The following is a 12,909-nucleotide window of genomic DNA, read 5'->3' as shown; positions in this document are numbered from 1 at the left end:
TGGGTCACAGCAGGTCGTATTATTAGTCATTTTATTTTTCATGTCAGATTGAGTTTCTAGTTGAGACTTTCAGTAAAGTTTAAATGTGTCACCTTTAGAGCATTCGAGTATTTTAAAGTTAGAATTAATATATTTTTTGAGATTAGATTTGATTAATAAATTGAAGATCAATTAAAATAATACTCAAAATTTGAAATTCATACTTACATAGTTACATATTACAAAATAAAGACATAATAAACATTGCACTTTTCATTTTTTCAACCTTTAGGTTGGAGGTTCAATCCTTTTGCTAGTGACACTTTGAGGTTGGAAATTCCTTACCCTTTCCCCTTCTTACCTTTAAATTTTATTTATTTATTTATTTATTTATTTTTAAATAGTTATTATTCAATCAAATAACTTGGGATAAAATTGGGTTAGGTCATCAAGTATTAGGTAACTTTCAGCTCCTATTCAAAAAAAAAAAAGGTAACTTTCAGCTCAGTTAAACTCAATATAGTCAAAAGCTGGTCAACAACACCTCAAATAGTGTTCGACTCACTTCGGTCTCGGATTGAACTCTAGATCATTGTACCAGGTCCAAATTAAGTCTTAAATTGGGTATGTCAGCTTGGACCTTTAAAGTCCAAACATTTTGGGGGTTATTTGTCATTAAGTCGGGTTTGGGTTTCGAGTACATTTTATTGTTTGTATAAGATTAAGCGAACATGCACTAAGATTGTATAATCACTTAATTTTCACTTTTGACTTTACATCCCAAACTTATCTTTATGAAATTAATATTTTTTTTTTTCAATAAAACATATTCAAATCATTTAAACTTGGATAACTCTTGAATTAAACTGATATGAACTTATTATTTGTGACCTTTATTTATGTGATACTTGTTTGTGAACTTATACATAGTATTTGTCTTGACTAATTATTCTTAAAATAAATTAGCTATTTATATTGACAATGGAGTAGTTCCAACTTCCAATTGGGTTTTGTCGAGTTTGGTCAATTCGAGTTTTATATATGTCCGTGTTATTATATAATATTGTCAATTTGAGTTTTGGATCAAGTCAATTTGGGATTGGTTTAGACTTAGGGCTTGTTCTCATACGTTGAAATTCAGTTAAGCTCAGTTCAATTTGAGTTTTGGATCAAGTCAATTTGGGATTGGTTTAGATTTAGGGTCTGTTCTCATACGTTGAAATTCAGTTAAGTTCAGTTCAATTTGAGTTTTGGATCAAGTCAATTTGGGATTGGTTTAGACTTAGGGCCTGTTCTCATACGTTGAAACTCATTTCAGTTCCGTTCAATTTGAGTTTTGGATCAAGTCAATTTGAGATTGGTTTAGACTTAGGGCATGTTCTCATACGTTGAAATTAAGTTCAGTTCAGTTCAGTTCAACTCAGCTCAATTCAGTTCAGCTCCTAATTTCCTTCTCTTATAAAATATTCATTTCAGTTCAGTTCAATTAAGTTCAGTTCGGTTCAGTTCAGTTTAGTTTAGCTGAGTTCAGTCAATGAGAACAGACCCGTAGTATCAAGTTTGAATCGGGTCATTATAATTCAGCTCTCTTTAGGTAAATTAGTTTGGGTTAACACCATCGTGGGTCATTTGTGCGTCGATTAATTTTGCTTCGAGTCATATCAGTATCGGTATATTCAAATCGGGTTGCTTTGGGAATCGAGTCTATTTGAATAAATAAATTGAATTAAAATTGGGTCAATTCAAGCATCAGATAACTTTCGGGTTCGGTAAAATTAAGTCTGGTCACTTTGAGTATTGAGTCAAAACGGATCACCGGGTCACTCCTCTTCGTATTGGACCGAATCATTTTTTATTTTAGACTTTCAGGTCGAATTTGGGGTCACAACTTCAGGTCCAGTTTGGGGTACGGTTAAGTAACTTGGGTCTACTCGTATTAAGGGCTTGTTCTCATACGATTATTTTCAGTGCAATTCAATTCAACTCTTATAAGTTAAGTTCAGCTCCGCTCCGCTCCTAATTTTCTTCTCTTATAAAATATTCAGTTTAGTTTAGTTTAGTTCAGTTCAAGTCTAATAAATTCAGTTTAGTTCAGTTCAATTCAGCTATAATAAGTTCAGTTCAGTCAAAGAGAACAGACCCTAAGTGATAATAAAACGAGAAAATTTAAAAATGTAAAATTAAAATCGAAAAGTCAAAATTGATACGTTGAGCAAGTAAACGACGGCGTTTCGATACAGAGAGAGTGTGTATGCGTGAATGAAAACCAGGAGGAGAGAGAAAAAGCACCCATAACAAATCCCTAATTTTTGTTCCTTCTCCATTTTCTTCATTCACTCTTCTCTTATACAACAACAACTCAGCTAGGGTTTCGATCCTCCATTATTCTCAGCAATGGCGATGTCAGCTTTGAGGCGCGAGAGTAAACGTTTTACCTCCATCGTTTCACCCAATCCCATCAATGTTCTTCGCTCCTCTCTCCTCTCTTCTGAGTACGATCTCTTTTCTCTTTCTATTCCTTCCTTCTGATCTTTATTTGATTTCTGTAAATGTTTTTTTTTTGTTAATTTGGTGGAATCGATCGACGTCATCTGGAAATTAGGGTTTTGGTTTTGTGGGAAAAAAGGGGTTTTGTTGATTTCGTAGATTCTCGATGTTAATTTGCCATTTTGTGATTCATGATTTTATATTGAAATGTAATTGGGGATTGGGGGTGAAGATGTTAAATGTTGCTGTTGATTTTAAATCAATGTTTTATGGATGTATAATGTAGTGATTTATGTGATGGGCATTGATGTTTAGGTCAAATTAAGGATGGGTTTTTAGAAATTGGACCCTAAAGTGGCTTCATTTTTATGTTTTTATGAGTAAGGTCAAAATGCTAGTGATCTTGTGAATGCTGCAATAATTGATAGTGTTTTCGATGGAGGTTAGAATTATTTTGATGTTGGCTGGGTTATGATTTTTGCTGGATTTCACCACTTATTTGAATAGGTATTTAGTGATAACTTTTTCTGAGAATTACCCTGCTCTCAGGCTAATTTTTTTTTGGAAAGTTGGACATTTGGAGAGGAAGTATTGTATTTGGTTGTATAAAATATTTTAGTGTTTGGGCCTTGAGGACTATGTTATTGCCGTGTTAGGAACAACCATAGTTAAGTTAGAGAATGGTATTTTCGAGGTTTGATGACCATCATAAGGAGTTTATTTTATGAGGGGAATGTTTGGTCATTTTGAATCTGTCCATATTTTATATTGACATTGGATGACTCTAGGCTATTGAGTTTATCTTTGAATTCTACTATTTAGCTTAGTAGCGGATCTTGGACCAAAAATTAGCGGGGCCAAAATTTTAACCTTTGACCTCGATTTAACAATATAGTCACTTAATCATTGTGCCACAACAGATTATATGATGAGCAATGTATTCTTTTTGTGTAGTACACTATCTTTTTAAATATTTATTGATGGCCAGGCGGCCTAGGTCCCTATGAACCATAACCAAAATCCTCCTCTGGCTTTAGCTAGCGGGTCCTAATTTTCAAGGCAGATAGGTTTTTTGGGTTTAATGAGTGACACTGTCTCATGTATGGAACTCAGCTATTTTATGTACGTTTTTTTGTAACTCTGGTATTTCTTTTCCAGGGAGCAGACATCTTTGGGAGTTCGATGCATTTCAACTCAAATTGGTGAGCGTTACGGGGAATTTGATTAATATGGTTTTGTGATTGTCTCCTTTTTGCCATTTGCTGTAATGGACTTTACCTATGGCTTTATTATTTATTTTGTGGATGATTAATGCAGTTAGAAACCGTATGAAGAGTATTAAGAACATCCAGAAAATCACAAAGGCTATGAAGATGGTTGCTGCCTCAAAGCTAAGACAAGTCCAAACAAAAACTGAAAACTCCCGTGGCTTATGGCAGCCTTTCACAGCACTTCTTGGTGACACTCCAAGTATGGAATTTCATTTGCGTTTATCTATGAAATGTTTTGTTTTTTGATAGCTTGATATAGCTTTTTTCTGCCTATGTGTTGGCTTTAAGTCAGGGTGGATCAGTGGGTGCTAACTTAATTTCTGACCTTGTCCTTTTTTATTGGTTGAGGATGATCTACATAATTCATTAACATAATTGGCTTAGGTGTCCTTGTTTTGTTTTCAAATGTCTTTGGATTTAGTTTGGAAGACCTGTATTGCACAATAATTTTATCCTCTTCTATTATTGAGAGAGATTCCCTCCTCCCATATTCATTTGGTAAATTACATGGAAAGATAGTGAGAAAATTTATAGAGAAAAAATAATGTTTGGGTATGGCCTGTTGGACCCGAATTTAGAGAATAGGCAGAGATGAATTTACTAAAATTTGATTCTTTTGTTTCTTATTTTTTTATTATTATAAATTTTGAAAATCTAAACTTAAAGACGGGACAGAGAGAAATAATTAACACTTTCTTAGGCCTGATGATAAGTTGCCCTCTTCATATTTTGAATTGTTTGTAACTGATTTCGTCTCTGCTCTTAAAGGTGTTTCTGTGAAGAAAAATGTTATCGTTACAATCTCTTCTGACAAAGGTCTTTGTGGTGGTATCAATACCACTTCAGTCAAAGTGAGCAGAGCTCTTCGCAAGCTGAATGATGGTAATTATCGTTACCTTGGTATAGCTATATTATCGAATTTGTTTCTGTTGGCTTGTTAGCTTTGATCTTCTGTACTGGTCATTAGTAAATAAGTTTACCTTTTGTGGCTGCAGATCCTGAAGCAGAAACAAAATTTGTTATTTTGGGAGAGAAGGCCAAAGTGCAGCTAATTCGTGATTCAAGGAAGGACATCAGCCTCTGCTTGACTGATCTGCAAAAGAATCCTCTGAATTATACTCAGGTTTTCAAATACATAAATTTCTTCTAAACTAGCCTGTTCTCATAAGTCGTAACACGTGCTAGTTTGTCTTTAACACATCACATGTTGATAAGCTAGGGTTTGATCTATGATGGCTTTTCTGTTGTTTCTCCTTTATCATGTCTATGAAGACTCAGAGAGCTGTTATGGCCCCATACGTATGATTTGTGTATATTGTGGTAAATGTTGTGATATGTTTTTGCCATGTTTTCTTATCAATGAATCACTGAACTTCCCTCTGTAGGTGGCTGCAGTTGCAGATGATATCTTGAAGAATGTGCAGTTTGATGCCTTGAAAATTGTTTTTAACAAGTTCAGCTCTGTTGTGTCATTTTTGCCAACAGTGGCAACTATCCTGTCTCCCGAGGTACTATTTTCAGCTGGAGGAAAATGACATTTTATGATTTTTTATTGGTAACTGATTTGAAGCTGTTTTCTTGTAAAGATTGTTGAGAGAGAGTCTGAGGCTGGTGGCACTCTTGGTGAACTTGATTCTTATGAAATTGAAGGTGGAGAGACAAAGTCAGAGATACTTCAGAATCTTGCAGAATTCCAATTTTCTTGTGTAAGTATATTCTCATAGATAGAATTGATTTTCTTACCTTCATAATTGGGATCCTGATTATAAGGCAGGGCAAGTAGTACTCAATAGTAATTTTTTAAGTTGTCCTTTATTCCAGAAATGAAGAACTTGTATGTACACTTGCTATGATGTCCAAAAAGATTATGTGCTCTATTATTCTATCTAATAAGCCTTTCCTTGTTATTTGAGATTTAGAATTATTCCCCAATTTTGCTTGGGACCCTGCTTAATCAATTAATTTGTTTCAGGTGATGTACAATGCTGTCTTGGAGAATGCCTGCAGTGAGCAAGGTGCTAGGATGTCTGCCATGGACAGCTCTAGCAGAAATGCTGGAGAAGTGCTTGATCGTCTCACCCTTACTTATAACAGGTTCAATTTCCTTTATTGCATTCAATTGTGCTATTTATGGACTCAAGTAATCGAAAAGCAATGTGTTTAGTTATGTTGCTGATTTTTTGCCAACAGTAAACAGACTTTCTAGAGAAAAGTAACTGAATTTAATGTTATTTTTCACCATATTCACATTTCATGTGGTTGATCATCTGGTTGTGGTGGTGTAACAGGACCCGTCAAGCATCCATCACAACTGAACTTATTGAAATTATTTCTGGAGCGTCTGCTTTGGAGGGTTAGACGAGAAGAAATTGTCTGTGCTTTACCTTGACGTTGACGAAATAAGTTCTGTAGTGTAGACTTTGTTTCAGCCTTTTGCTGGCCCTTGGGAGAATCCTGCATATCTATATAATAATATCCCTGACAAATTTTTTTGGGAACATCAGAAAGCCTTTTCTTCATCCCGAGGGGTTTTATTTTTAATTTTTTTTTTTTGGATTTGAAAAATTCATACATGGTGGTTGAGGTTCTGTGCAAAACAATCGATGTTCTTGTGTCGGCAATACTGCTGAACTGCCGGCGTTGTAATTTCCCTTTCATCCTTGGACAAATGTACTGTATCAAACATGTTTCTATTGGTATTTAAGGGCACATTTTTGCTAGTTTTGCATTTAAGTGAATTTTCTAGTTCCAAACTTCCAATTCAACTTTGCGATTTGCAGACTGAGCCTTACATTCCTTTAGAAACTCTAACCCAATTAATTGTCCATAATATGATTTTAGTTGAAAGAGATTTGTGGCACTTAAAACCCAATTTGTGGATTGGATACTGGAGTTTGAACTTTGCAGGGCGGGCTTTGCTTATTTTGCTGGTAATGAGTGAAAATCATTTCAATACAATTGCCCTCATATGGAGGTCAGAATAAAATAAAATTTAATAACACATAATCAAGGTTGAAGTGACTTAAATTTAGCAGAGATCAGTTTAGTACTGTATAAAGCATGGAGAAAATAACAATACATCTAGTTAGTGAAATCTCTCTTAATCATCTATTGGCACCGTACAATTGTAAAAATGATTTTACAATCCACTACCCAATAACATAAGGATGAATCAAAATATACTACTAGGTAATAAAAAACCTAGTGAGCAAATGTGAGGAAATTTGCTTGTACAATAATCAGCATGACTCTTCACCCTACATAAGCCTATAAGCCTATTCCTGTTGCAAGGTTTTGCCACATTGATTACATAATCAATAACCAATGTCGCCTGGGTCTCCAACGAATTCAGCTATTTGTTCAAGCTGCACATGAACCAGCTCATGTGTATCAGCGTCTTGAACTACACCAGTTCCCCTCTCGGAATCTTTTTCCACAAGACCGCCATAAGTACCCTTGTGGTTTCCGAAGAGAACAAGAACAGGACCACCTCGCCTAGGAAGAGCAGTTTCCAATATCTCCTGTTCTACTCCCTGAACAATCTCCCTACCATCATCCATCGATATATCACAGGTCCTGACTCCAACTGCATCGATTACCACACCCTTCTTCAAGTAAAACTTTCCTCCTTTAAACGACTTGCTAACAATTCTAACCCTAATATGACTCCTAAGCCAAGAAACTCCACTACTACTAGTCCTTTCCTCATCCACCCGCACCCTGCATTCACTCTTAACTTCACCAACATCACCTCTCCTACCCTCATTTCTACCTCTCTTACTTTCCTTTCTTTCACTGGACGAATCTCTACTCCCCTTCTTATCGCTGCCCCTCAAAGATTCTTTAGAACCTTGCATCTTCAACTCCTTCAAACACTTATCTTCCTCCAAAGAACCCAACTCAGCCACTTCATCCACTCGAACCTTGACTTCCTTATCACTACGCGAAAGCCTCAAAAACAACGAACCGCCTCCCGGTAACACTTCAATTACTCTACCCTTATACCCCATCTTCCTACCACCAATAATCCTAACCTCTTTCCCAACCTCAAACTTTCCTTTATTCTTATTATCACTCCCATCAACTTTCTTAGGAACCACATCATCATCACTAAACCCTAAACCCTCTTTCGCATTCCGGCGTTTATACTCAACAACCTTGAAATCCTCCTTAGCATTTCTCCCAATTCCCATCCCTTGTCTCCACCCATACCCAGCTAACAAAGCTTCCCCAAAACCCTCAACAGGAACCTCCTCAAATTGATCAAAACCCTCATCTTCAGGCAACTTATCTAAATTATTTCTCAATTTCTTAAGCATAATCGCATCAATTGAATTAGAAACATCGAATTCACCCTTACCATCAACCGCATCTTGCCGAAGATTCAACCCGTATGAAATTTTCGATTCAGATTCTGGGGCAACAACATCAGCTTCAATCTCAACTTCAAATTCAAGGGGTTTTCCTTCTGAATAAATTGGGGGTAAATCGAGATTCTTCATCTTCTTCGCGGGACGCCATTCGTTCTGTTTTGGCGGGATGGCGATTTTTTTGGGGCCTTTATCTAGGGTTAGGGTTTGAGATGGGTCGAATTCAGTGATTGATTCACGATTAATTTGGGGATTTTTGGTTTTGGCGTTCGATTTAGAAGAAGATTGATTTGATGATACAGAGAAAGAGATCTTGTTCATGGTTTTTGATGGAGGAGAGAGAAAATTCTAATGATATTTTAGCTATTTTTATACCTTGCGGTCACCCAATTACTCCGTATCATTTATTGCGTCATATATTCGTCCTGATAACATTCCTAACTTTGTAAATCTCTTCGTAAAAATAAAATAAAATAAAATAATAAAATAAAATACAGAAAGATAAACGTTGCCCTTGAATCTCTAACTAACGCCCGCAAAATAAACTAAAATTACAAATTTACCCTTTTTATCAAAAAAATTACCCCATCAATTTACCCCCTCTTCATCATACTACTATACCCACCACCACCACCACCACCACCTCTTCCGGTTTCACGATCTACACAGCCGCGGTAATGACAAGTAAGGACAAAGGAAAGTCGATCGCCAACGGAGAAAATGTTTTCTTATTTTATTTTTTTTGAATTTGCGGAAAACGCCTAGATTTTTCGCACGTCCTAGGCTCAAACGCCTAGTTCTTGTGAACAATCGTGTGGTTGTATGAAAAATCTGGGCGTTTGAGGTGAAACGCCTAGTTTTTTAAAATACCCTAGGCTGAAACGCCTAGTTTTTTCGAATAGCCTAGGATGTTTCGAAAAAACTAGGCGTTTCAGCCTAGGGTATTCTAAAAAACTAGGTGTTTCCTGGGTTTTGAATTTTCTTAAAAAATTTATCGCGACGTACCGATTTCATACGGTTTGACGAGCCTTCTACAAGCGTCTAAGGTTGTGTTTCTTGTATTTCGTCGTTGTCCATAAGATCTAACGAAATTGATTTTGCAAAATTTTAAAAATTTGTTTGATTTTGAAACTCACGGTGGTTGTTCGATGAGCGTTGGTGGCCGTTGACCACTAGAGAGAACGGTAAAAAATTTTGTGTATAGTAAAAGTGTGAAATTGAGGAAAAATTAATTATTTTTTATAATTATTATAAGGATAAATACGTAATTTTATTTTATTTTGCGGGTGTCAGTTAGATATTTGAGGGCGATATTTAACAACCTTTTTTTTTATTTTTTTTTTTATATATATTTTAAAAATAAAATACAGAAAGATAACAACTCATAATCAAGGTTGAAGTGCTTACTTTTAACTTAGCACAGATCAATTAAGTACTGAAAGTCTGAAAGCAACTAAGCAAGGGTAAAATAACAATACATCGAGTTAGTGAAATCTCTCTTAATTAATCTATTGGTATGGTACAATTGTAAAAATGGTTTAACAATTCGCTACACATAAATTAAAAAAAAAATGTACTTTTTCCGTTCCAATAATATTGCAATAAGAATGAAATTAAACATCCCAAAGCACATTTTATATGTTAAAAAGCAAGAGGAAAATTATATAAATATGATATTTGTGAAAGTATTTTATAAGACGAATCTAACAAAATCTCACGTGACTATATTTTGCTTAATGTATAAAATTATATTTCATGATCAAAAAAGAGTGATAAGCAGTGTAAATATCCCGTATTGCAATATTATTAGAATAGAGGAAGTATAAAGTACTCGTAATAAAAAAAGCTAGCGAGCAAATGTGCTTTGGAATCCTGACTGTTTACCGTACAAAGGCCTATCCCTGTAGCAAGGTTTTGCTTTGATCATGCTGTATGCCAAAATCACATTTACTACTATTACAAAAGTTGATGGCCAAATTCTTTTGTGCATTCCTAGTACTGATATTGTGAATATTGAGGACAGCATGGAGTAATCCTTTTGATAGACCAATTTTCACTCATTGGGAATCAACTTAGAGGTTTTTTTTCCGCTCATTTGATGTATTTTGCTAAATTTGAAATTTTTTAAAATGAGCAAAAAAATTTAGGGAACCATGCATGCATTGCTCTAAGGATTTTCCTTTTTCAGAAGATATGATGCTGGCTGAGATACTAGCTCAAGTTTAAGTTGGAAAACTTCAGAAAATTCCTGAATCAGTGATTTCTGGGCCATGTCAATTAGTAAAAGATCATCAGCACTGAGTTGATCCATGCTTGAATCATGGTGGGATGCTTGGAATTCTCCAAGTAGTTGCTTGATGCTTCCAACTTTTCGGTCTCGTATCCCACAAGGTACAATCTGTTGGAAGGGTGTCAGGTCTACAGAAACATTCAGAGCTAGTCCATGGTATGCTATCCATTGAGATACCCGTATCCCAATCGCTGACAGCTTCTGGTTTCCTGCATTAGAATTTAGAAGTGAGCAACTGCAGACTTAGAGAGAAGATTTCTACACGTAACATGGAGACGAAAGACACCTAACTTAATGATATTGCTCACTCCCTTAAAGTCACAAGAACATAAATTATGGGATAACTAGACCATGATACATTGGTACCTATATTCCAAGTAAATTATACATATATTCCAGAAAATTCGACATAGATATGTGAATCTATGACATAATAGATGATTGCAAGGTTTTTAAAAAGACTAAACTAAAATGATGAACAATAATTACGCATTGTGAAAGTCAAATGACCATTACATTTAATCTTTATCAAGATCCAAAATTCCACTACATACACTATTAACCAACATCATCAAGCACAACCGTGCAGGCATAGTTGCACATAATGCTCAAATATACTGGATGCAACCTATTGACAAATGACATGGACAATAAGGTGAATCAAGGAATATGACACGTACCAACCCAAACACCAGTAAAGCCCTGGAGTCGAGAAGCCTCAATAGAAAAAGTTGAGAAAAGAACACGAATCACCACCTCCTCAAGAGCCCTTAGGTACCAATGAAGATCCATGTTGTGATTTCGAAGGTTGATGATTGGGTACATAACCAACTACAGTCAAACATGAAATAGTTAGAATAGGAGAAAGGGATGATCTCAAAGATATATGCAGAACTCTGCACAATTAAGTCTAATTTCAAGTACTTTTCAGACTTTCAGCAGAAAGAAAATATTGCAGTCACATTTTCTTTTTTCTCCACAGGTACCACATTTTTTCTTTTGGTGTATAGAGAGCCACAAGGGCGGGGATGAGAATCGATCCCAGGATCTCCTGAAATTGGGAGGGAAGCTCTAGTCACTTGAGCTATCTCCCACTCTCTCCACATATATCACATATAAACCTTCAAGTGATCTTAACAGAGATATCCTATTTTTAGCCCAAAGGTGAAATCTTGCTAGTTAAAATAATCAAAAAATGAATGTATAACCATTGTCAGAAACAAATACAATTAAACGCATAGCACAAGATAAATTTCATCAATAAAAGAAATGATACAAGAAAAGAGACATTTGAGTTATATTACAGAAGAAAATGTACCTGTCCAGGTCCATGATAGGTAACTTCACCACCGCGTTCAGTTCTAATAACATCATAAGGGGAATCTTTCACATTAAAATTCAAGAACTCCTCGGAGCTACCGGTGCCCAAAGTATACACAGGAGGGTGTTGCAGCATAATCAGAGTATCAGGGCACTCTTCATTCCTCTCAATCAAAGCTTTCTTCTCTTTAACAATGGCCTTCTGCAACGCCCACGCCTCACCATAAGGTACAAGCACATTATGAAGGTCAATATACTCACATCTGTTGCACAACGGTCACACTACCAATTAAGAAACAATGTTAAACTCCAACTTAAGTTCATCAAATCAATATGTTAAAGCTTGTCAAAATGAGTCTTAAAGGTGTTCAACTTAATCTCACCTTTTGGAGCATTTTGACTGACTTGTTAAACTAAGTGAAACCCGGTTAAGTGTGTTTAAACGACGAGCATAAGAGTCCCGGTTACACCGCCATCGACTGTGAATTGGGTACATTATTACCGAGTCATGCGTTACAACAGCCATTGTATATCTCTGTACAATAATATGGGACAGAAACCCCATCAATTGACCATCATCATTAAATTGAAACAACTCAAAATCAAATTCACTAACAAATGTCCAAATATGATGAAACTTTACTAAAAATTAAGCTCAAATTATCCTTTTTTTTTTTTTTTTTTTGAAGAAAAGCTCAAATTATCTTACAAACCCCATTTCATTATAATTCTGCAATTGCAATGAAAAATTATCAATCCACAATCATATAAAAATAGCATTAATAGCATACTCTATATACTGAAAGAGTGAACTAATTATAAATTACAGATGACACAAAATACTCAAAGAAATCAAACTAATTCAACTGTGCTCATTAAATTACTACAATGGGTCAATTTATAAACCAGAAATTTATGTTATAGAGTGAAATTTGAAACTTAAAAATTGAAAATCATACCGCAATGTGAGGGCGGCGGACTGGTGGCCGGAATCAGGCGAGTAGATTCTCCGGCAGCCGCAGAATTAGTCGCTTTGGCTCTTTCAAACACGGCCAACAGGAATTCAACAACTTACTAGCCACTTAAAGGTCCCCAATTTGACTTTTTTTTTAATTATTATTATTATTACTACTTATTATTATTTTGGTATTCCACCCAATTCACCCTTTGGGCTAATCCGGATTCGGGATCA

At 35.5% G+C, this 12,909-nt stretch overlaps 1 protein-coding gene and 2 pseudogenes across 2 annotated transcripts; 1 reads left to right on the top strand and 2 right to left on the bottom strand.

The window, feature by feature from the left end:
- The first annotated feature begins 2,255 nt into the window (after positions 1-2,255).
- LOC145601219 (ATP synthase subunit gamma, mitochondrial-like) lies at positions 2,256-6,465 on the top strand (annotated as a pseudogene). Its single transcript, XR_014104364.1, has 9 exons — positions 2,256-2,471; positions 3,625-3,668; positions 3,784-3,936; positions 4,506-4,619; positions 4,733-4,860; positions 5,123-5,245; positions 5,324-5,443; positions 5,710-5,831; positions 6,026-6,465. The product of XR_014104364.1 is annotated as an ATP synthase subunit gamma, mitochondrial-like (transcript).
- A 368-nt stretch (positions 6,466-6,833) lies between these two features.
- Positions 6,834-8,759, bottom strand: LOC145588399 (protein MOS2 pseudogene; annotated as a pseudogene).
- A 1,095-nt stretch (positions 8,760-9,854) lies between these two features.
- LOC145588388 (octanoyltransferase LIP2p, chloroplastic-like) lies at positions 9,855-12,805 on the bottom strand. Its single transcript, XM_081645036.1, has 5 exons — positions 12,677-12,805; positions 12,101-12,252; positions 11,716-11,980; positions 11,078-11,228; positions 9,855-10,606 (listed from the first exon to the last, which is right to left on the bottom strand). Exons 2-5 carry the CDS (start codon positions 12,241-12,243, stop codon positions 10,275-10,277), a joined length of 891 nt encoding a protein of 296 aa, XP_081501162.1. The 5' UTR covers positions 12,244-12,252; positions 12,677-12,805; the 3' UTR covers positions 9,855-10,274.
- Between the last annotated feature and the right edge of the window lie 104 nt (positions 12,806-12,909).

This window comes from Chenopodium album, chromosome 2, assembly GCF_948465745.1.
Source record: "Chenopodium album chromosome 2, dcCheAlbu1.1, whole genome shotgun sequence".
NCBI classification, from domain to species: Eukaryota; Viridiplantae; Streptophyta; class Magnoliopsida; order Caryophyllales; family Amaranthaceae; genus Chenopodium; species Chenopodium album.
The sequence above is the reverse complement of the archived record's forward strand: the minus strand, read 5'-3'. Positions and strand labels throughout refer to the sequence as shown.